This window comes from Cetorhinus maximus, chromosome 22 (assembly GCF_964194155.1).
Source record: "Cetorhinus maximus chromosome 22, sCetMax3.hap1.1, whole genome shotgun sequence".
Lineage (NCBI taxonomy): Eukaryota > Metazoa > Chordata > Chondrichthyes > Lamniformes > Cetorhinidae > Cetorhinus > Cetorhinus maximus.
The window spans coordinates 27318373-27343380 of NC_135900.1; the positions used below are offsets into that span (position 1 = coordinate 27318373).

The 25008-nt window shown below is 45.4% G+C and overlaps 1 protein-coding gene across 2 annotated transcripts in view; it reads left to right on the plus strand.

Moving 5' to 3' along the window:
• Positions 1–21493: 21493 nt before the first annotated feature.
• Positions 21494–25008, plus strand: part of cand1 (cullin-associated and neddylation-dissociated 1) — a 40134-nt gene continuing 36619 nt past the window's right edge. For both annotated transcript variants that reach the window (XM_078567974.1, XM_078567975.1), the window contains exon 1: positions 21494–21840. In XM_078567974.1, coding sequence (XP_078424100.1) covers positions 21773–21840 — 68 coding nt within the window. In that variant the 5' untranslated portion in view covers positions 21494–21772. The remainder of the gene's footprint in view (positions 21841–25008) is intronic.

A 25008-nucleotide genomic window follows, 5' to 3' on the forward strand; every position in this document is an offset into this window, starting at 1 on the left:
TTACACTCTCTCTATCTGCCTTCATGCAGGACAAGCTGGCACATAACAAAGAGGTCACAGACTGGTGGAGGAATGCCTGACATCAAGGTCCACACAGACTTTGAAAACGGAGTCATCCAGCTGCCCAGCGATGACCTGTAATGTTTTTGTGTGCTGACAGTGAGGTTGGCAGTGCTCAACCAAGTGAGGATCCAGCAGTGCAACCATGCTGTGAGTGAGCTCCCCTGTTCAGCAGGTCCCTGCCGTGCACTAATTACCTCCCCTTGCTTTCGCAGGCACATCCAGGAAGCAGTCGTGGGGGTCCAGAGCCAGGTCCTCGACTCAAGTCCCAAAAACACCTCAGAAGAAGAATCAGATTACACCCTACTTGAAGACCTGTCACAGTGCTCACCTACATCCTCCACCAGTTCAGAGACACACACCTTGGTGGGTCAGAGTTCTATAGTAGTGTCGGGATCACAATATGGTGAGCACATCGCACTGTCTGATCCACAGCAGGCAGCAACAGGGACTTTCCAGGTTTCCGGCACTCGGAGGACGGCTGGAGGCCAGAAATCTGTTGATCCTGAGTCAGATGAGGAGCCTATGAACTCGGTCATACCACAGTTGCTGGAGCTCCAAAGGCAAGCTCATGAACGTCAGGAAGGGATGTCCCTACAATCCTCAGATTGCAAGGCACAATGGAGGAGTTCACCGCCTTCGGCCTGAAGTGATAGCACCGACATACCAATGCACCAAAGTCAACACTGGTAAGATGGTGGCTGCCAGGGAGACCTTGGTCTAGGATATCGGAACTGCACTGCTGCGTGGGCTGAACTCCATCGCTGATGCTATAAATGAGCTCCAACAGTGTCACTGCGAGAGAGATGCGGGGCACTTGATCTCACTCCAGCTTCACTTTCTCCTTAAGGCGCCCATAGTGAGGAGGATCAGCAGATGCACACCCCGGGGCCATCCACCCAGGTGACTCCAGGTGTAAGCAGCCCATCCGAATCCCCCTTTTCCTGTGACCCCAGCAGCTCCAGCTCCACAAGCCAAGGAGGATGGCACTGCCACACAGCAGGACCCGAAAAGCAGGCTGGGGCCCTCCAGGTCTCAGTCCTCCAGATGACGTCCATCAAGGTCATCACAGACAGGACGCAGCAGTCAGCAGGCTGCCTCTACCTCTGCTATAGATGTCGGGGGAGAACCAAGACATTGTGGCAGGGTTAGGACGATTAAGAATGCACAGTCTGGCCATGGGTGTTAATCACTTGTACTTAATGTTCATTATTGTAAATAAACTCCCAAGAATGTCTCCTTGTTTATGGCTCCTTGATACAATTAGCAATGTTCGTGTCACTCAGTCCAGGGCCATTTCCCTGTGCAGTGTGTTTCAGACCAAAATTATTGTCTGGTTTCACACTCACTGAATACATTACTGATGCCTGCATCTCAATGGTGCTGGTCATTGCTGCCAGAATGTTGTGGGCAGGTGTCACAGAGTTCCGTCATTCTCTCTGTGAGCTCTCAGCACCTTTGAGGTGGTGCTGGCCCCCCCATCTCTTCAACATTTGTGACTGGGGTCACTGTGCTCCCGAAGGGGTCAGGTGTTGAAGGCTGACAATGGATCAGGTGCACTTAAAGTTTCACGGCTGCATGATAAAACCCTGATCATAGAGAACAAATGTGAAGATCTATGGAGTGTCCTCACTGCATGTCGTAATCATCCTCCTGGAATCTAGTGACTATTAGCGTCTCCGCTGTGTCTCTAGGACATGAGCCTGAGCACTGAGGGTATGTGCGCTTCCATCAGACACATAGATGCAAGGTGAGGATGTCAGGACTGTCTTCGCTGCACCTCATCATCATCCTCCATGAATCTTGCAGCCATGAGGGCCTCATGAACGCTCCTGCCTCTTCTGGTCAGTGCAATGGCATCATCGCCACCTTCCTCGCTTTCAACAACCTCATCATTGTCATCCCCTTTGACATCTTCCTCATCGGAGGAAAATGCAGCTCCTCTATCGCCTCCTCAGCCAGGTCCTCCTCCAGTTGCAGCGGCAGGTTGTGGAGCGTGCAGAGAGCAACGATGATGCACAACACCCTCTGGGGACTGTATTGCAGTGCTCCACTGGACCAGTCGAGGCACGGGAGCCTCATTTTCAAAACGCCTATCATTTGCTGCACCAAAGTCTGTTTCGTGGCATAAGCCTTGTTACACCTTCGCTCTGCTGCAGCCTGAGGCTGCCGCATGGGCATCATCAGCCACATTCTCTGTGGGTAGCCCTTGACCCCAAGGAGCCAACCCTGCAGCCTCTCTGGACCCTAGAAGATGTCAGGGATTTGAGACCTGCTAAGGATGTAGGAGCCATGGACGCTCCCTGGGAATTATGCACAGACCTGTAGGAAGAGTTTGTGGTGGTCGCAGACCTGCTGAACATTCAGCAAGTGGAAGCCCTTATGGTTGTCATAGTTGACTGCTTGTTGCCATGGAGATCTAAGTGCCACGTGAGTGCAGTTGATGGCACCCTGCACCTGTGGAAAACCAACAATCTGCACAAATCCCAGCGCTCTTGCTTCCTGGCTTTCCTGATCCTGGGCAAAATGCATAAAGTTTTGTGCCTCTGCGAAGATGATGTCTGTGACCTCCTGGATAACTTGTGCATGGAGGCTTGCGAGTTCTCACACAGGTCACCTGTGGAGCTCTGGAAGGAGCCATGGACAAACAGATTGGGCGCTGCAGTCACTTTCATGGCCATCGGCAGTGGATGCCCTCCATGTCACCGTGGTGCCAAAACCTGCAGCAGATGGCATGTGTGACCAACTGGTTCTCTAGATATTAGCAGTATTTGGTGACACTGATTCCCGGTGATCTGCAGGAATGACAGGTGCCGCCGATAGACCCTGGATCTAGCGAGGCGCCTACGAGTGAAGGCTTGGTGTGGATCTTCAGCTGTGTGCCCAGCAGCCCTGCCATCTCTTCATCTTGAGGGAGGTTCTCCTCCCTTTGCCGAGCCACGGTCCTCCGCCACTCCATTCTTCTTCTTCTCTGGTCTCTGGAAGCCATGAGGTATACTGCTAAATCATCAGGCTCCATGATCCTGATTATCCACTTCTGCAGGATCGAAGAGAGAGATGCATGAGTTAGTATAGGTGTACTATGAACCTCTCTTGGTTAAGTCTGAAGGCCCCTTCACGCATGCAGGAGAGCGTTGGCCACCATTTGGATGGCCAGTGTGTAGTGTGCTCATTGGTTGTCTGAAACCCCACCCACCTCCACCCCACTCCACTTGGCCGATTGTCGGCAGCTTCGGCCACTGGACTGCATGCTGTGCTCTCATCTCAGGTGCAGGCATTCTCCTAACCCACACTGCAAGCTTGCGCTGTTAGCTTGAACCATGGGGGAAACTGTTCCAAACCTTCCTAAAGACATTGCAAGCGGCTCTGAGTGATTCCACCAGTGACTGCGCCATGGCCACCTTTCTCAAGGGAATTGTACAACTTGCCCAGTCGGTCAATTGTTCTGCTGCCCCCTAAAACGCACATTAATTTGCAGTCTGCATCTGAGGATTGAAAGGTTCCAGAATATTTTGTGGCATTTTCATGCTTTTCCATTGCTTGAGTGGCAGAAAAACTTCAGAGGCCCAATTCCAAGCATGGCAATGGAGCTGCAGCTGAACAGTCTCAGCTACGGAAGAATGCTCACTTTTGACAAGGTTTTCCAAGTGCGTGGCTGCTTCCCTCACTCTACACACGCCCCCCTGGCATGTGCTTGAGTATTTCCTTCAGTCTGTGCTGCCTTGTCCCACTAAACCCCTGGAGTGTGCTTGAGTTTTTCTTTCAATCTGTGCTGCTTTGCCCCCCACCCTTGGCCTGACCCACACTGGAGCCCTTGCCCTGACACCGCACTGAAAGCCAGGTGGGAAAAAGCGACATGCCTGTGTCCCCTGTGAATGCTCGTCACCTCTTCCTTGATGTCCTACGGGTGATGCTCATGAGAGTGCGCACTCCCCTCCGAGTTCCCCTCAAATTTCAGGTCGCCAGGTGCACGCCTTTGAAAGGCAGTCGTGAAGCACGCCATTCTGAACGCAAGCCGACGTGGGCTGTAAATTTGATTTGGGGGGATGATTCTGGTGAGTAGGGTTTATAATTACATGCAAATGTATTAAAATGACATTTCCGATGTGCAGCGGCAGGAAACGCGGCCCGTCATTGACGACTGGAGCGGGACAATCGCAAACTGGTTTCACAACGGTGTAAAACCAATTTTTAGCCTTCTCCATATCGTCCTATAAACCCCCCGCCCGCCATGACGCCCAGTGCCAACGAGGCCAGAAAATTCCAGCCTATGTGTTAGTGCTCCTACCAATACCAAGTGAAACCTTAAAAGCCCAGCTCAGTGGCCCGTACAGTCACAAAGAAGCTCGGGGAAGTAAACTATCTGTTTGAGACCCCAGATCAGGGGAAAAAGCAAAGGCTGTGTCATGTCAACATGATAAAGCAATATCACAGCTGAGAAGGAGACAAGCTGGTAACAGTCTGTCCCATTATCACTGACCTGAAGGATAAAGGTAGCAGTGGGGATGAATTGGAGGGAGATGTGGGCGAAACCCAAATTGAACCCCCTGCTACCCAGCTAACCAAGACTCCTTATTCACCCACCTGAGTGCAGAACAGCAAGCAGACTTGATGAGTCTGTATTTAAAGCATTATGCAGAGACAAGGCAGGCTGCACCACACTAACTCTACCTGATGTGGATTTGGGAGAGGCCCCTCCCATAAAGCAACATCCCTATTGTCTAGGCCCAGAAAAGCTGACCCAGGTTTGGGAGGAGATTGTCTACATGCTGGAGCCCCAATTAATAGAACTCAGAAACAATAGCTGGAGCTCCCCAGCTGTGCTCGTGCCCAAGCCAGACCGCTTGACAAGGTTCTGTATTGAATACCAAAAAGTTAATGCAGTGAATGGAGCTGACTCCTACCCGATACTGGAGTAGCATCATGTAGAAGCACCAGGCCCGCCAAAGGTACATGCAAGACAAGCATTAAGAGAATGAACAAGGGTTATTAGTTGAGTATTGTATGGATATTGGATATTTTGTTGTGTAAAGTTGGTATGGATTGATGGTTTTGTGGTCAGCATGGATTTGTTAAAGGAAGGTCTTGCCTCACAAATTTGATTGAGTTCTTTGAGAAAGTGACAAGAAGGGTTGATGAAGGTAGTGGAGTGGATGTTGTGTACATGGATTTTAGCAAGGCATTTGACAAGGTCCCACATGGCAGATTGGTCAGGAAAGTAAAAGCCCATGGGATTCAGGGTAATGTGGCAAACCGGATAAAAGGTTGGCTTTGTAACAGGAGACAAAGGGTAATGGTTGATGGATGCCCTTGCGAATGGAAAGTTGTCTCAAGTGGTGTTCCACAGGGCTCGGCGTTGGGACCCTTGCTGTTTGTCTTATATATTAACGATTTGGACGTGAACATGGGGGGCACGATTGGGAAATTTGCAGATGACACGAAGATTGGCTGAGTAGTGGATAGTGTAGAGGATAGCCATAATCTCCAAAACGATACAGATGGGTTGGTGGAGTGGGCGGTAAAGTGGCAGATGGATTTTAACATAGAGAAGTGTGAGGTCATACATTTAGGGAGGTCAAACAGTTACAGGGATTACAAAATAAATGGGAATATACTAAGAGGGGTAGATGAAATGAGAGATCTTGGCGTACAAGTACACAGGTCCCTGAAGGCAGCAGTTCAAGTAGACAAGGTTGTAAAGAAGGCATATGGAATACTCTCCTTCACTGGCAGAGGTATAGAATATAAAAGTAAGGATATAATGTTGGAATTGTATAAAACATTGGTGAGGCCACAACTGGAGTATTGTGTGCAGTTCTGGTCACCACATTACAAGAAGGACGTAATAGCTCTGGAGAGAGTGCAGAGAAGGTTTACAAGGATGTTGCCAGGGTTAGTAAAGTGTAGCTACGAGGAGAGATTGGATAAGTTGGGGTTATTTTCCTTAGAACAAAGAAGGCTGAGAGGTGACTTGATTGAAGTGTACAAAATTATGAGGGGAATAGATAGAGTGGACAGGATAAAATTGTTTCCCTTGATGGAGAATTCTAGAACCAGGGGACATAGATTCAAGATAAGTGGCAGAGAGTGTAGGGGGACATGAGGAAGAACTTTTTTATGCAGAGGGTAGTGGGTGTCTGGAATTCGTTGCCCAAGTTGGTGGTAGAGGCAGAAACTCTAAACTCTTTAAAAAAAGTACCTGGATCTGCACCTAAAGTGCTGTAAGCTGCAGGGCAATGGGCCGGGTGCAGGAAGGTGGGATTAGAAAGGGCACCTGGGTGTCCTCAGGCTGGCATGGACAAGGTGGGCCGAATGGCCTCCTTCTGTGCTGTAACTTTTCTATGGTTCTATGGTGGCTTTTGTTACAGATTTTGGGGGTGGGGGGGGGGGGGGATTTAAACTGCCCTGATTTCTCTTCTCACCACCTATCCATAACCAGAAAGGTGTTTTTATTTGCTTCCCCCTTTATTACCAGTGGCATGTTTCCCAACCCCTTTGGTGTGATCCAATTTCTATTATTGGCTCCACAGCAAACTTGTGAAATGATGAACTCAGAGTGTTAGTTAATTTGCACACACTCAAAGATGGGGGTGTGGGGGTTAGCAACTTTGCCTCCTTTTCACTCATACAGTAAAAGACCGATAGAGAAAGAAAGATTTACAGGGCAAAGACCACAAAGAAAAGTATTATTGTTTCACATGTATCCAGAGTCCAGAATCAAAGTCCAATGGTGTATTCCTTCACAGAGGCTGGCAGGCTGAACAGGTGGATAATTCACTTTTCTAGTAGAGGTGGCTTCCATGATGAGACAGGCACACAGAGATAAATCAGTCTTGGTACAGAAGGTACAGAAGCTCAGAAGTTCCTGTAGAAACAGTGTAGATGAGGCCAGGCATTCAAACCTGTACAGAGCCCCTTTTCTGGGCTGCTGCTTGGTAGATGGAGCTCCATGAGGCAATATTACTGGTTCCACCAACTAGAGGGGGGTCATGTCACATGACTCCCACTTCTCCACTTTAGCTTTGACTAAGGGTGTGTATCCCTTTGACTGGGTCCTTTGTCCAAGCAGACGAATTGGCACTGGTTGGCCAGGCCAGGCTTATGAAATGTTCCCTTTGAATTTGATCTCTGCAGCCCACAGGGGGTCGTTAAGTTCTCTTCAGAGATGCAAATTTCTTCAATATTGTCAAAAAGCTCTTATTGTTTGAGGGTCACAGGTGGACATAGCTTCAGCCATTTTAAAAGTCTTTGTCCAGTTTTTAAAAAATTTAGAAATTAGATATGAGGATATATATATATATATATAAACAAAAATATAGAGTGCAAGGTCTTAGCCCCCGACACTTCTATTTCAGTGTTCCGGCCAAGGGAACAATGTGATGATCCATACAGAAGAATGGTAAGTTCTGGAACTATTGTACACAGGGAAGTTGAGCTTATGCTCACAGGAACTGGAGTCGAATAAAGAGGTCATGGACAGTCTGGCTGGAATGTGGGTGTGCTGTTTACTCCCACCCTCTTCCACCTGCGGTAAAGGTTAGATCCTCATGACGGAAGGCTGTGGAGGGTACAGCAGGCCGCAACAAATCAGGATGCCTGCTTTGACAAGTGCTGGAGGGTTCCTCCAGAGCGTTCAAGGCAGTGGAACCATTGTCTCAGCACTCCAATATTCAGCTTGATGATTTTTCTCATTGCAGCATGGCTTTCACTGAACACAAGCTGGCCACGTGTGGTTGGGTTGGGGAGTGCAACCACGAGCCAGGCGTAAAGCGGATGGCCCTTGACACTCAGCAGCCACCCTCTGGTTTGATGTGGCAGCTGAAAGACTGAGGGAACAGAGCAGACTGTAGCAGAATTAAATCATCCTGACTGCTGCCAGGAGAGCAGGCATTCACCAGCATGATATACTGAACATGGTCACACAGCAACTACACATTCAGCATGTGCTGGCCTTCGTGGTTGTGGTATGTCTCAGCATTGAAACACGGTGCCTGCAAAGCTAAGTTTGTGGAGTTGATGATTCCCTACACCATGGCCTTAAATCATAAAGATGTTGCATGCATTGCTCATAGTTTAGGTAGAGGTAAGAGAAGTGCTCCCAGAAGACCATAGGTGGATATGACCTCCTGCTGAGAACTCTTTCCCCCCTTTCCTGCTCCTCCCTAAGCAAGCAGCTTGTCCTCTTCTTTGCATGCCACTGTTCCATCTCCCTCTCATGCTGCAGTCCAAGGGGAATTGCAACCATTGCATCCATGACTAGGAGAGTTGGTGTGCCAGAAACCTTGCAGTCACAACCAACACTTCCTCCACCTTCAGCACCACTCCCTACCGACTTCACCAACTCCTCAAAACACCCAGCACTTCCTTAATTAGAGCCAGTAGAAATTAAGCAGCAACTAAACTGCAGGTTGGTAATGATTCCTTTAAATAGTGCTGGTGGGGATGGGGGACAGGGTCCTTCATGTTGCTGTTAAATAAAGCAGCCAAGTGGAAAATGGCAGCACTGGCTTCAAATTTAGCATTGCACATTGACTGATGCCGCAATCTGCCTACTCTACATATTCTGGTGATGGTCCTAATGCCCATGTTAAAGCCGTAACCAAGGTAGTGTTTGGTGCAGGCCGCATCAGAAATGCGCACATGCAGCGCAGAGGTTATTTTTGTTCCAAAACAGCACCAAAACTATAGGTGCTATGGAACCCAATTTTGTAGCCATTGGTTTGAAATAGATGTTTCCATTCATTTTCATTAATTTGTGGCTTTAAGTTCTCGTGGAACACCTTGCCACAAAATAATAAGAACATGAATTTGAGGGCTTGATACTCAACATTCTGAGTTCCGAATTTTTATCTTGCTATCTTGGTGAAATGCTGATCAGTCACCAGGAACTCTGCTGCAGGAGGGGATTAAAATCCATTTGTGAGTCATCCGTGACCACTTTAATTCACTTTCAAATACCCTGCTCAAGAACAGCTGGACAGATTCTTGGAAGCAGACTAACCTTTTGCACATTGAAAGTGCATCATAAATAAATGTGATGAATGAAATTGAGAGACTTAATAAGAGATCTGGGAATGACTGTTGGCTGATCACCATCAAGATCTGGACAATGTGACAAAACAATGAAAAATGATGGCATATGTATCCTTAATAATAAAGCACAGGTCTCTGGAGCTCATGCATTGATCAGATCACACTTATTCAGTTCTGGTTACCCTGCCACAGAAACTTTGGGAAGGATAAAGAAGATCATGAAGATATATCCCAACGATAAAGAGGATGATTTATGAAGAAAGATTATAGAAACTTAAGTACTAAAACCTAAAATATGGCCTTAGGAGGACATCCTTGCGGTATGACAAGGGAAACCCAAAATACTACTTCAAAGTAAGCCAAGTAATTAGGACCAAAGGAAGCTTTTTAAATTAGTGAGCAATAGTTTTGAAACAGCTTTTGGGAAGAAGTTCTTTACACGCCATGATAAAAAGTTTGGGCCATTTTTCTGAGAGTGGTTCAGAAAACATATAGGGACATTCAAACTGAGACAAGCTGCTCAAATAGGTGAGATTAGACCTTGCTTGATATTGACTTTTCTTCTGTTCTTAAGACACAGTAGGTGAAGATGTGAAAAAACAATTAGAAAATAGGATTAAGGAGAACTAGATACAGAACAAAATTAAGTTACCACACTCCTCATTAAAGCAACATTATGTTTACAGTTTGTTATGAACCTTGTGATTGATGTGATTTCATTATAAAAGGATATGACAAAATGTTGCTTCCTGTGTGAGCTGAAATCCCAACCTCATGTTTTACAATATTACTTAAAATGTTTTCCCCTTCCAGTTTCAATTAATTTGTATTGTTTAATTAGCACCTGAATTGAACAACCATAAGCCTTAAAATAATTGCCAGTCGGTATTGAAGTAGACAATAACAAGAGCCCAACAGGCTACTGAGGCATAAAAGTGATAATGACGGCAAAAATGTTCGCGTTTGCTGCCACTACTAAAATTGAAAGCAACCTCTGGAGTTTGCACGTGACAGCTGACTGCAGAAATCCAGAAGTTGCGAGCAGTGATTCTACCCTTCTCCAGCGCGCTGTTGAGATCCCACAGAGTGCAAACAACAACAATCAGTGGGAAATCTATGAACTGACAGGAACTTCCATGTTTACACTATTAGCCTCATTAGAAAAACCCTTGAAAATATTACACCTTGTTGAACGAGGGTAACTACATTTTTGACAGCTTCCTAGCTTCATAACAAGTTATAAATAACCTCACTGGCCCTGAAATGTTAATTTTATATTTGTGGAGTATCAAATTACTCCATTATTATAAATTTTAAAATATTTTTAAAAGTTTGTTTATCTTTATTTAATTTCTATCCTAATCCAATCATAATCATTTATTTTACCTGAAATTTTTAATTAACAGCAAAGGACATCAGTGCTTTTAATTTCCTAGTTTGCTATCTGTGAGAATACTTCAATGTGATTGGCTGCTTGCCGGCATTACTGCTGATGCGCACAATAGGAGTTCCCTTTGACTTGACAGCAGATTTAAACGTCCATTAGGAAAGGGGAAGTTTGTGCTATAGAGATCACTAGGTCTTTGTGGGCAGCTTTCTGTGAGGTCAATGGCGAGAGCAATTGCTTCACTGCTGACCTCAAAATCCGGGCCAAAATGTCAAATATATTACAAATTACCTTGTGACAATGCAAAGCATGGCTAGTTTGAATTAATTGTACAAACATTGCATAGACTATGTCAAATGTTACTTTGTGCTATAAACTCAAATAGCAGGTGAAACAATGTATCTTTTTTAAATTAGGTCATTAATTTATTATTCACTAAAACTTTTAAAAATGTAGTCATGTAACTTTCTATTCATATCACTGAAGAAATAGAACATTTGTTGAGCTAAAGCTCCCTTTAATTGGCAACATTAGTCTGTTTCTGGAAGGTTCATGTCCTATTTCTCCCAACTTTAAAATGTTAACAATCCACACAAGTAACTTTTGACAATTGATATGCACCCAAAAGCAGTTTTTTCCCAACAGTATGTGATCTCAGTATTTCTGCAATATTGACGCAAGTGTTACAGATAAACTGCAATAAAACTGGCAAAAATTCAAAGCAATATTATATTGGAAATAGTCCCATTAGTTTATGATAAATTAGGTCACTGAAAAGAACACTGGGAAGTTCATATGTTTCAGGATAAAAATGGTATTATGCAGATTGTATAATTACTTGCTAAAATGATGTAATGCTTATTATCATTTCCATGAACAGTATTTAATAACTTTGTCATGCCTTTTATGTTTAATTTATTATTGCTTTACCAGAAAGATTGTTGCCACTTTGGGATTACAAAATAGAAGTACAGTAAAAGACTCTCAGGAACTAATTATAAATACACTGGGGCAAATTTACATTTTGCTACTATCCAATTTGCACTTCAAAATGCGACAGTAGCAGGGTCCAAAACAACAACAACTTATACTTATGTTGGCGCCTTTAACCAAGTGAAACATCCCAAGGCACTTTGCAGGAGCACTATAAAACAAAGTCTGATGCTGAACCACATAGAAAATATTAGGCCTGAAAGCTTGGAAAAGTGGTAGGTTTTAAGGAGTGTCTTAAAGGAGGAAATTGAAATCGAGAGGCAGAGAGGTGGAGGGAGAGGCTCGAAGCCTGGGTCCTAGGCAACCTAAGCTATGGCTGCCAATGTTGGAGCAATTAAAATGGGGGATGCACAAAAGGCTGGACTGAGAGGATTGCTGGAGGAGTCTACAGAGATAGGGAGGGGCGAGACCATGGAGAGGTTTGAAAGCAAGGATGATAATTTTAAACTCAAAGCATTGCTTGATTGGTAGCAAGTGTGGTCAGTGATCACAGGGGGTGATAGCGGAATGAGACTTGCTGCGAGTTAAGACACGGACATGTTGTGACGCAGCAGATGATGGTCTGAATTTTGCCGTTGGCGAGCAGGGGGCTCGCCGACGGCAAAATGACGCGGGATGATATCGGGGGAACCCCTGACGTCATCCCGCCTCATTTAAATCTTCAGGAGGCGGGCCCGCAGCAAAATCAGCTGTCCACCCGCTGACCTGTCAATGGCCAATTGAGGCCATTGACAGGATAATTAAAACAATTAAAGGACCTGCCCGTCCAACCTTAAGGTTGACAGGCAGGCCAGGAGCCCCAGCGGGCTTCTGAAAAAACACGAAACCTCATACACCGGCAGGATGAGGTTTCATGTACGGTTTAAAAAACTTAAATAAAGTTTTAGTGAAATTTATTAACATGTCCCATCTCGTGTGACATTGTCACATGAGGGGGACATGTTAAGGATTTTTTTTTCTATTTTTACTGTTTTTACAACTGTCAGCGATCTCCCTGAGGCAGCACTTTGCCTCAGGGAGATGTGCGTTCTTTCGTGCACATGCGCAAAAGAGCGCACTCTCGCATTTGGGGAATCCCCCCCTGCCCGCACAGGAAGCGCATAGCGCTTCCTGCCGGGCGTCACGCTGGGCGGGCCTTAATTGGTCCGCCCACTTAAAATGGCGGCGGGGCCCGGTTCTCTGGCGGGGATCGGCTCTCCGCCCGCCAGAGATTGGGTCAGGCCCGCCAGCCCACCAGGCAGAAAATTCTGCCTGATGTGTGCCAGGTAAATCAAATCGACGAGGGAAACTTGACCCAGGTATCACGACGGTTTTGCAATTTGTTTTTGTTTCGAGATGCGTACTCTGAATTCAGAAGTAATAAGACCACCGAGACTTTTAGAGGTTTTTTTAAAAAAACAAAATTAAAATATTTATTAACAAAATAAGAGAAGATTTCATGCACATACATAGAACTACAAATTACTACTATAATAACTCTTAAAATTACTAATTGACCAACTCCCAACTACACCCCCTTTAAGGCAATGGTCCAAATAGGTTTTTAGATTTTAATCAGATCCAGTAAATTAACACGTTACTTTGGACAGTGGAATTCAAAATAGCTCTCTCCAGCTTCAGTTTCTGTAGCCAGCAGGCTTATGCACAAATACTGGAGGCTCCACACATTTCTGTTAGATCTCACAATGCCTTCTCCTGACACATAGCCTCATTCTCCTTTATATATGTTTCTCCTTTTTAACATGTAAATTCCATTGTTTCCATATGCCTTTGGAACTTTACCTTTCTCATAATATAAATCTCCCTTCATCTATCTAAAAATGCAAATTCCCTTCACATCTTACATTCTAAGACCCCAACCAGGTTTACTTGTTAGCATATTAAAGACACTTCTACACCTTACTTTTTTTGATAACTACAATTTTCAGTCTGCTTGGCTACAAAATGTAATTAAATCACACACACACAGACAGAACAACGCAACCCCGCCCATAAACCTACTTTACAATAAACCAGAAATATTTTCTGAAAATTATTATACTGTCATGACAGGCAGCAGAGTTTTGGATGACCTCAAGTTTACAGAGGGTAGAGTCTGAGAGACCAGTCAGAAGTGCATTTGAATAGTAGAGCCTAGAGGTAAAGAAGGCACGGAAGAGGGTTTCAGCTGCTGATGAGCTGATACAGGGGCAACGTCAGGCCATGTAATGGAGGTGGAAAGTAGTAATCACTCAGTGATGATGTGACCATAGGGTTGGAAGCACATTTCGGTATCAAATGTAACACCAAAGTTACAAACAGACTGGCTTAATATCAGATTAACAGGGGGAGGGATGGAGTCACATTTTGGGTGGGCCTTCATTCTCGCAGCCGGAGCTCCCATCAGAAACAGGCCAGAGGCAAACAAATATACATTAATTGGAGCCAAGTGACATACTTAAGACCCCTGATGCCATTTTTGTCTCTGCCCACTTGTTAAAATTCTCAAATATCAAACTAATCTCCCCGAGGCAGTTCTTTGCCTCAGGGAGATTTCTGTGCTCTTCTGCATGCATGCAAGCGAAAGAGCGCAGGCCCTGACTCAGCCTACTCCCCCTGTCCGTACAGGGAGTGCTTAGCGCTTCCGGGTGTGCATCACGCTGGACGGGCCTTAATTGGCCCACCCACGTAAAATAGCGGCGTGCAGCCGATTGTGGGTGATGATCGGCTACGCACCCGCCCGCGCCCAGTCCCATCCAAACCCCCCCCCCAGACAGGGAGAAAATTCTCCCCTAGATTTTATTTTGGATGTTATTGACCCTTTAAACAAACAAGGATACAATACATAAATTGCTATAGGTAGCTATGCAAGTTAATTAAGCAGCGAAGAACGCAAGCAAAGTACTGCGGTTCATTACTGGAAGAAAATTAATGAAAGAATGTTAAATATACACCAAACCTTGGCCAGACCACGATTGCAGAGTGGATTTCGTAGTCACGAGGATTTTATCAGAATTGAGAGTATTTATCTATGAAGAAAGATTAAGTAGGGCTGAGAGTCCATTCTCTGAGAAAAAGAAGGCAAAAAGGAGGTTGTTAATATTAAGAAGGGGTTCAGTAGGATGAATGTGGAGAAACTGTTTCCACTTTTGCGCAAGTCCATAAATAAGGGAGCATAAATGTAAGATAGCCAGTAACAGATTAGGAGGAATTTATTTTCAGAGTGGTTAAATGTGGAATTCGCTGCCACATGGAACAGTTGATGCACTGATAGGGATTGAAACATACCATGGGGAAAAAGGAACAAAGGGACTCAGGAACAGGTTAGGAATGGTGAGAGGAGTCTTGTATGGAGCATGAACACCAGCATGGACCAGTTGCGCTAAATGGCCTGTTGCTGTGTTGTTAATTCTATGTAATTCTATGAAATAAATAATCAGACCACTCATCTGACATCCAGTACTGGATGATCAGAAATTCCCTCTAATTAAATATTGGGAAATCTGAAGCCATTACTTGTAGTCCCCGCTCCAAACACTGTTCCCTAACTACTGAATCCATCCCTCTTCCTGGCAACAGACTGAAATTGACCCAGTCTGTTCGCATTGGCCTCAAGATGAGCATTGGACCACATATTTGCAGCATCACCATTACTGACTGTTTTCACTTCTGGAACATTGCCTGATTTCACCTGTCTCAGCTCATCTGCTGTTGGAACTCTCAGTGATGCCTTTGTTTTCTCTGGACTTGATTATTCCAACACACTCCTGGCTTGCTTCCCATTCTACCCACAGTAAACTTGCGGTCATCCAAAACTCGTACCATGTCATAACTTACACCAAGTCCTGTTCACTTATCGCCTCTGTGCTTGCTGACCTGCATTGGCTCCCAGTCAAGCAACATCCTGATTTTAAAATTCTCATCCTTGTTTCAAATCCCTCCATGTCCTTGCCCCTCCCCATCTTTCTAATCTCTTCCAGCCTCGCCCCTCCAAGGTATCTGCGCTCATCTAATACTGGCCTCTTGAACGATTTTAATCGTGCTGAGCCTTCACTTGCCTAGGCCCTGAATTCTGGAATTCTCTCTCTACAGCTCTCAGCCTTTCTACCTCACTTTCCTTCTTTAGGATACTCCCTAAAATCTACCTCATTGACCAAGATTTTAGTCACCTGATCTAATAACTCCCTATGTGGTTCAGTGCCATATTTTGTTTTATACTGCTCCTGTAAAGCACCTTGAGATGTTTATTTTGTTAAAGGCACTATATAAATATGATTTGATGTTTGAAAGAAACTAACAAGACAAAATCATGCAATATGACAAATGATAATTAATTACACAGTTCACCAAAATTAATTTATGGGTGTCAATGTTAATTCCAATAATGTGATGTATGTTTCCATGATCAAAAAATACTGTTACGCTGCTTTAGCAGTAAAAATATTTATTGCTTTTTGTGAGTTGACTGTGTACTTCAAAATGTTGGTTCCCATAATTGTTTAAAGTAGCACAGAAGTACCATAGTAAAGTACAATTATTTGAAAGTCTGCCACTAATATAAAATCATGATGCTAAAATTTAATGTTATAGTATATGCTATGAATAGCATTTTGTGATTATTGTATGCAACATTGCCATTTTGTTAATAATATTGCTGTGGTTATCAAGGTTCTTTAAAATATAGCCTTAATAATACAGATGGAATGTGTGTGTGGATGAAGAGAAACATTTGCTAGATTGAACTCAGGAAGCTCAAGAGGGGAAGAAATGGCTGCTGGAACTGTGGTGGGGAGAATAGTGCCAGGTTGAATTGAGGGAGAGGGTTTCTACATTGAATTGATAGTTAGAGGGAGAACAATGTCAGTGTGAATGGGAAGGTTGGCAGAGGATAGGATCTCTCTGTGAGGGGGTTAGAATTTTTTTAAGATTCATTAATGGGATGTGGGCTTTGCTGGCTGGGCCAGCATTTATTGCCCATCCCTGACTTTTGGTAAGAAATGAAATGGGAGTGTTTTTTTTTTACCAATTCAGCACCCAAAACAAAAATTGAGGAATTTAATCAGCGGAAATTGGTCAAAAATATCCCTTCATATAAATCGTGATTATACAACTCAGATTGGCCTTATGTTCTGAGGAGAGTGTAAATATCATGGGAAACAACAACATTTTCTGCTATAGCTTGTGGTGCCATTATGTGGTTGGGGTTCATTTAAGCTCAAAGTTTTCTGAATTACGCTTGACAAAATAGTCAAATGCTTCAATATTTAATAACATTTGCATCTCTCTGGCATTTAGAATAAACTTAGAAACATAAAAGATTCATTATGAATTCAGTTCTGCCATAAATATCTCCTCCGGTTCAGAGATGTTAGTCATCCCCTTTAGCAGAATGACAGCTTTTTTTTAATATGTTGAATGCCACTGCTCTATATTTACTTGTGTGGGAGTATGATTCTGGAGGTAACAATTAAGCTACCTGGACTACATCTTTGTATACTCCTATTTCTACGAACTAAAGCCGGGTTAGGAAAGATTCAATTTGAAATTAGATCTGCTTTATTCAGCATTGGTACAATAGTATTGTGGTTATGTCACAGGACTAATAAGCCAGAGAATGCGAGTGTAAATCCTACCATAATCAGCCAGGAATGTGGATGTATAGTGATGGAGGGGGAGGAGGAGGGGGAGACAATAAGTGGCATTAAAGGGGAAATGTAAACAATAGATGATCTTGAAGAGGGAAGAGATGGCAATCCTGAGATGAGATGGGGTGAAGAGAAACATTTGCTAGATTGAACTCAGGAAGTTCAAGAGGGGAAGAAATGGCTGCTGGAACTGTGGTGGGGAGAATAGTACCAGGTTGAATTGAGGGAGAGGGTTTCTACATTGAATTGATAGGTAGAGGGAGAACAATGTCAGTGTGAATGGGGAGGTTGGCAGTGGATAGGATCTCTCTGTGAGGGGGTTAGAATTTTTTAAAAATTCATACACGGGATGTGGGCTTCGCTGGTTGGGCCAGCATTTATTGCCTATCCCTAGTTGCCCTTGAGCGGGCGGTGGTGAGCTGCCTTCTTCAACCGCTGCAGTCCATGTGGTGTAGGTACAGCCACAGTGCTGTTAGGGAGGGAGTTCCCAAGATTTTGACCCAATGACAGTGAAGGAACGACGATATATTTCCAAGTCAGGATGGTGAGTGACTTGGAGGGGAACTTCCAGGTGGTGGTGTTCCCATTTATCTGCTGCCCTTGTCCTTCTAGATGGTAGTGGTCATGGGTTTGGAAGGTGCTGTTGAAGGAGCCTTGGTGAATTCCTTCAATGCACAATGTATCTTGTAGATGGTACACACTAATGCTAAAGTGTGTCGGTGGTGGGGGGAGTGAATGTTTGTGGATGTGGTGCCAATCAAGCGGGCTGCTTTGTCCTGGATGGTGTCAAGCTTCTTGAGTGTTGTGGGAGCTGCACTCATCCAGGCAAGTGGGGAGTATTCCATCACACTCCTGACTTGTGCCTTCTGGGCAGGCTTTAGGAAGTCAGGAGGTGAGTTACTCGTCGCAACATTCCTAGCCTCTGACCTTCTCTTGTAGCCACAGTATTTATATGGCTAGTCCAGTTCAGTTTATGGTCAATGGTAAACCCCAGGATGTTGACAGTGGGAGATTCTGTGATGGTAATGCCATTGAATGTCAAGGGGCAATGGTTAGATTCTCTCTTGTTGGAGATGGTCATTGCCTGGCACTTGTGCGGCACAAATATTACTTGCTACTTGTCAGCTCAAGCCTGGCTATTGTCCAGGTCTTGCTGCATTTGGACATGGACTGCTTCAGTATCTGAGGAGTCACGAATAGTGCTGAACATCATGTAATCATCAGCGAACATCTCCATTTCTGACCTTATGATGGAAGGAAGGTCATTGATGAAGCAGCTGAAGATGGTTGGGCCTAGGACACTACCCTGAGGAACTCCTGCAGTGATGTTCTGGAGCTGAGATGACTAACCTCCAACAACCACAACCATCTTCCTTTGTGCTAGGTATGACTCCAACGAATGGAGAGTTTTCCCCCTGACTCCCATTGACTCCAGTTTTGCAGGGGCTCCTTCATGCCACACTTGGTCAAATGCAGCCTTGATGTCAAGGGCAGTCACTCCAACCTCACCTTGGGGGTTCAGCTCTTTTGTCCATGTTTGAACCAAGGCTGTAATGAGGTCAGGAGCTAAGTGGCCCTGGCGAAAGCCAAATGGGGCGTCAGTGAGCAGGTTATTGCTAAGAAAGTGCTGCTTGATAGCACTGTTGATGACCCCTTCCATTACTTTACTGATGGTCGAGAGTAGACTGATGGGGTGGTAATTGGCCGGGTTGGATTTGTCCTGTTTTTTTGTGTACAGGATATAACTGGGCAATTTTCCACATAACTGGGCAGATGTCAGTGTTGTAGCTGTACTGGAAGAGCTTGGCTAGGGGCACGGCAAGTTCTGGAGCACAGTTCTGCCGGGATATTCTCACACCCCTTAGCCTTTGTACTATCCAGTGCCTTCAGCCATTTCTTGATAACACATGGAATGAAGCAAATTGGCTTAAAACTGGCATTTGTGATGCTGGGGACCTCTGTAGGAGCCAAGATGGATCGTTCACTTGGCACTTCTGACTGAAGATTGTAGCAAATGCTTCAGCCTCATCTTTTGCACTGATGTGCTGGGCTCCTCCATCATTGAGGATGGGGATATTTGTGGAGCCTCCTCCTCCAGTGAATTGTTTAATTGTCCACCACCATTCATGACTGGACGTGGCATGACTGCAAAGCTTAGATCTGATCCATTGGTTGTGGGATCGCTTAGCTCTGTCTATCACTTGCTGCTTATGCTGTTTGGCACGCAAGTAGTCCTATGTTATGGCTTCACCAGGTTGACACCTCATGTTTAGGTATGCCTGGTGCTACTCCTGGCATGCCCCGCTGCACAAAGTTGATCCCCTGGCTTGATGGTAATGGTAGAGTGGGGGATATGCCAGGCCATAAGGTTACAGTTCGAGTACAATTCTGCTGCTGCTGATGGCCACATGGATACCCAGTCTTGAGTTACTAGATCTGTTCGAAATCTATCCATTTAGCATGGTAGTAGTGCCACACAACATGATGGAGGGTATCCTCAATGTGAAGGCGGGACTTCGTCTCCACAAGGACTGTGAGGCGGTCACTCCTACCAATACTGTCATGGACAGATGCTTCTGCGGCAGCCAGGTTGTTGAGGATGAGGTCAAATATGTTTTTACCTCTTGTTAGTTCCCTCACCACCTGCCACAGACCCAGTCTAGCAGCTATGTCCTTTCGGACTCAGCCAGCTCGGTCAGTAGTGGTGCTACCGAGCCACCCTTGGTGATGGACATTGAAGTGTCCCACCCAGAGTACATTCTGTGCGCTTGTCACTCTCAGTGCTTCCTCCATGTGACATCCAACACTGATTCATCAGCTGAGGGAGGATGATATGTGGTAATCAGCAGGAGGTTTCCTTGCCCATGTTTGACCTGATGCCATGAGACTTCATGGGGTCCAGAGATGATGTTGAGGACTCCCAGGGCAACTCCGTCCCAACTTTATACCACTATGCCACTATGTCTGCTGGTCTGTCCTGTCAGTGAGATGGGACATACACACGAATGGTGATGGTGGTGTCTGGGACATTGAGGTACGAATCATGCTTGACAAATTTATTAGAATCCTTTGAGGAGGTAATTAGCAGCATAGATAAAGGGGAACCAGTAGATGTGATATATTTGGACTTCCAAAATGCGTTCGATAAGGTACCACACATAAGGCTACTTAATAAGATAAGAGCCCATGGTGTTGGGGGCAGCATATTAGCATGGATAAAGGATTGGCAAACTAATAGATGACAGAGGGCATAATCTCAGAGTAAGGGGTTGCCCATTGAAGACAGAGATGAGGAGGAATTTCTGTGTTAATCTGTGGAATTCTTTACCACAGAGGGCTGTAGAACCTGGGTCGTTAAGTACTTTCAAGGCAGAGATAGACAGATTTTTAATCAGTGGGGGAATCAAGGATTATGGGGAAAAGGCAAGAAAGTGGAGTTGAGGATTATCAGATCAGCCATGATCTCATTGAATGGCTCACTCAATGGGCCGAATGGCCTACTTCTGCTCCTATGTCTTATGGTCTTATGTATGACTATATCAGGCTGTTGCTTGACTGGTCTGTGAGACAGCTCTCCCAATTTTGGCACTAGCCCCCAGATGTTAGTATGGAAGACTTTGCAGGGTTGACGGGGCTGAGTTTGCCGTTGTCGTTTCCAGTGCCTAGGTCGATGTCGGGTGGTCTGTCGGGTTTGAATGTGCAGTATGTAATAGTGGGGATCTTGACTTTGTGCAATAGTGTAAAACAAATGATAGTGAGTCAGAAGCCGGGTCTCTCCCATTTCTATTTTCATTGACTTCAAACTGCCATTCATTTACATCACAAAAAAACCACATTAAAAAATACATACAGCAATGTATAACAAAGGAACTATTTTGTCTGTCTCAAAAAAGGTAAATATATTTTAACATAAATTCATAACAGTGGCTATTATAACTGAGACACAGACAGAAAAATGTAAAGTGGTTATGGAGATGAAAAAGAACAAAATTGATATGAAAAGACTTAAAAAATGTTGGCAACATTTAAAATAAAAACAACCACACATGGGAATACACTAAGATAAAAAAACAAAATACTGGAAATCTGAAATAGAAACAGAAAATGCTGGAGAAGCTCAGCAGGTCCGACAGCATCCATAGAGAGAGAAGCAGAGTCAATGTTTCGAGTCCCTATGACCCTTCTTCAGAGCCAAGGGTGGTAGGGGTGGGATGGCTCAGTTGACCAGATGGCGAGCTGGTAGTGCATAATGATGCCAATGGCACGGGTTCAATCCCAGTGGTTCCCTCCTTGACTTGCCCTGTGCTTGATGCGGAGCGATGCCCCCTGAAGCCTATTTAAGACCACTTCTCTCTGTCCCTGGTCTCCTGGCTCACTAGTCAGGAGCGGACTGCGCAGGCGCGATGACCTCTGAGCCGCGGTGGGGGTGGCCGCAGCTCCAGGGAGACGCACGGCGGCGGCGGCGGCGCGGCCTGGCATCGTATCGACTCCCCGACGTGGTGGTGGTAGCAGCAGGAGCAGCAGCAGCCGGCCGACCGATTGAGTGCAGAGCGCTGCAGCCCGCCTCTCCTCCCCCTCCTCCTCCCGGTGAGACAGGGCGCAGAGAGTGAGGAGCCCGGAGCCGAGGAACGACAACAAAAACAACGGGCGGCGGCGCGGGAGTGAAGGCCGCAAGATGGCGAGCGCCTCCTACCACATCTCCAACCTGCTGGAGAAGATGACTTCCAGCGACAAGGACTTCAGGTAACTCCCCTTTGTCTGCAGCCCGGCCGTCTGGGTTTTCTCTATCCCATTCCATTTTGCGCGGACCCCCCTCCCCCGAGGTACTAGTGACACCGTCTGTCTACCCTCCCTGTCCATGTGCCCTGAAGGGAGCCGCAGAGGGGAGGGAGGGGAAGGGACAACCCCCCCATCCCCCGACCTTGTGCGGTTTGTGGAGGGACCGGGCTGCTCCTTGGCTGCACTAACTCACTGGCTGAACAAACCCTCCCTCCCTCCCTCCCCGCCCGCCTGAAACCGAACCCCGGCGGTGGGTACACAGGTTCCCCAGTTTGCAGTCTGACTTTTGAATTGCCCATCGCTGCGATCCGCGAGCCTTGTTAACCGAGGGGTGGCCAGACTGCTGCTGATCACTCGGGCAATCAGGAATCCGAGCTCTTAAAAAATGGCCCACCAACTGCGGAGAATTAAGCTTTAAAGCCGCATTGTGAGTCTGAAGCCCTCCATGTTAGATGCTTTGTCACTGATACTGTAAAATTGAATCACATCATTGCAGCAAAGCTTTTGGCAAGGCAGCCGTGACTGATTCAAGGTACAGGTTTTGTATTTCCCACCAGTTTTGCCCCACGTCCTTGTAGGGTGTGTGGTTGCATAGATGCAGGACATGTTGCAGTATCTCATCCCAAAACCTATTATTGTTGTGAAAGCTTGGCACTACGTGTTACCAGGTTATTTGACTGTAGATGGTTTTACATCCTGCTTAATTCTTGCTCTGAACTGTTACACGCAGACTTTTCAGGAGGGGTTGGAGCTAGGAGTTAGATTCCCTAACTCGAGGCTGCTGAGGTCAATTTTAGCATCCCTAACTGAAGCGTAGGAACAGGAATAGATGATTCAACCTTTTAAAAATATTTATCTTTGAGATATAGGTGTCCTTGGCAGGGACAGTTGTCCTTGAGAACATGGTGGGCCTTCTTGAATTGCTGCAGTCTATGTGGTAAAGGTATTCTCACAATACTGTTAGATAGGGAGACCCATGATTTTGTTCCAGAAATGAAGGAATGATCTATGTCTGAGTGCATTTTGAAGGACAAATGGGACAAGACAAATTAAACGATACAATTTTAAAGGGAACAAGAGCAGGGAGACCTGGAGCTTCAAGTATGCAAATCTTTGAAGGCAGCATGACAGTTGATAATGTCATTAAAGCATCAATGTATAAAAGCAAGTAAGTTATGCTAAACCTTTATAAATCACTGTTTGGCCCTCAGCTACAGTATTGTGCCTAATCTTGGGCAGTGTACTTGTGGAAGGATGTCAAGCAGGTGGCGAGCCAACATTTGTTGGGGGGGGGGGGGGGATCCTACTTGGCCTCGTCTTCACCAATCTACTTGTTATACATAGTTTTGGTAGGAGTGACTGCTGCACAGTTCTTTTGAGGAGGCAGTCATGTCTGCACAGTGAGGATGCCCTCCATGTTGTGTGGTATTAACAATTTGCTAATTGGTATAGATACAGAACAAATCTAACAGCTCAGTATTCAGCATCCATGAGGTGCTATGGGGCATCAGCAGGAATGTATTCCACCACAATCTGCAACTTCATGGCCTAGCATTTCCCTCACTGTACCATTGCCATCAAGCTAGGGAGCCAACACTGGTTCAATGAGAAGTGTACCTGTTTGAGGTATTTCCCTCTTGTCCATAGCTGGGAAAATCCTGACAGCATTCCCTTGAACAACCTACTTCCTTTGCTGAGGAAACTCTCCCTGAGATATAATGTGACTTTAGATCTTCCAAAGGAACCTCCGACATGGTCTTTGTTGCCAGACAAATGCAAGAAAAATGTTAAGAACAATGCCAGGAATTGTTCATTGCATTCATCGACCTGACCAAAGCATTTGATTCAGGCTCTGTGGATTGTGCTGCAAAGATTTGGATGCCTAAGAAACTCCATCACAATCCTGCAATTGCTTCATGATAATGTGACTGCAACTGTCTTGAGTGGGAGATCTGAAGCAGACGCCTTCAAAATCTGGGCTGGGGCCAAGCATTGCTGTGTGATAGCTCCTATACTATTTACAATCTACCTGACAAGTGGCTATTCACCTCAAAGATCAATTGCCTCCTGGTGTCGATACTAAATACCGTTTAGATGGAAAGCTCTTCAACTTCAGTCAACTCCTTGCCAGTACTAAACTAACCACCATAGATACACATGGTGTACAGTTTGTGGATGACTGCAGTGTAGTTGCCCACTTGGCACCAGATTTGCAAGCCACTCTTGATCACTTCAATTCTGCATTCAAGATACTCGGCCTGTCCTTGTTGCCAAAACAAAACTCGTACCAACCCATACCTGGTAAGCCAAATATTCCTTGATTCAGCTGAATGCTGTCAGGATTTTCCCTGCTATGGACATGAGGGAAATAAACTCAAACAGGTACACTTCTCATTGAACCAGCGTTGGCTCCCTAGCTTGATGGCAGTGGTACAGTGAGGGAAACGTCAGGCCATGAAGTTGCAGATTGTGGTGCAATACATTTCTGCTGATGTGTTGAAGGAGAGACTCTGCAATATGTTGAGCACTTCCCACTCCTTGGCAGCCACCTCTCTTGAAAGCCCACCATTGACAAGGAGATCCAGCACCTGATCAATTGCTCTAGTTCCTCCTTCTACAAACTACAGCAGCAAGTGTTTGACAACAAAGATCTCTGCAAGTCAACAAAAAGTCTTAATAGACAGAGCAGTTGTCATCAATACACTCCTGTACTGCAGTGAGACCTGGACTGTGTATCAGTGACACATAAGAGCGCTAGAGAAATTCCATTAGCAATGCTTTCACCACATCCTCTGGATTCAATGGGAGGACCATTGAACAAACACTAGTGTCCTCCTTGAAGCCAGCTCCACAAGCATTCAGGCAAAACTGCAAAATCAAATGGATGGGCTGGACACTGCCTCCACCACCACATCTTGTTGCCAATTGCCAATATTCCAGGAGAGGACAAAGAAAAAACTTCAAAAACACTCTGAAGCTCTTCTTGAAGCATGGCAACATTGTCATTAATGATTGGGAGGAGCTTGCTACCAATTGGTCAGAATGGTGACAATTCGTCTGTCGAGCTGCATCATGCTTTGAGTCGCAACATCTTAATGATGAGGCAGAGAGGCAGCAGAGAAGGAAAGAAAA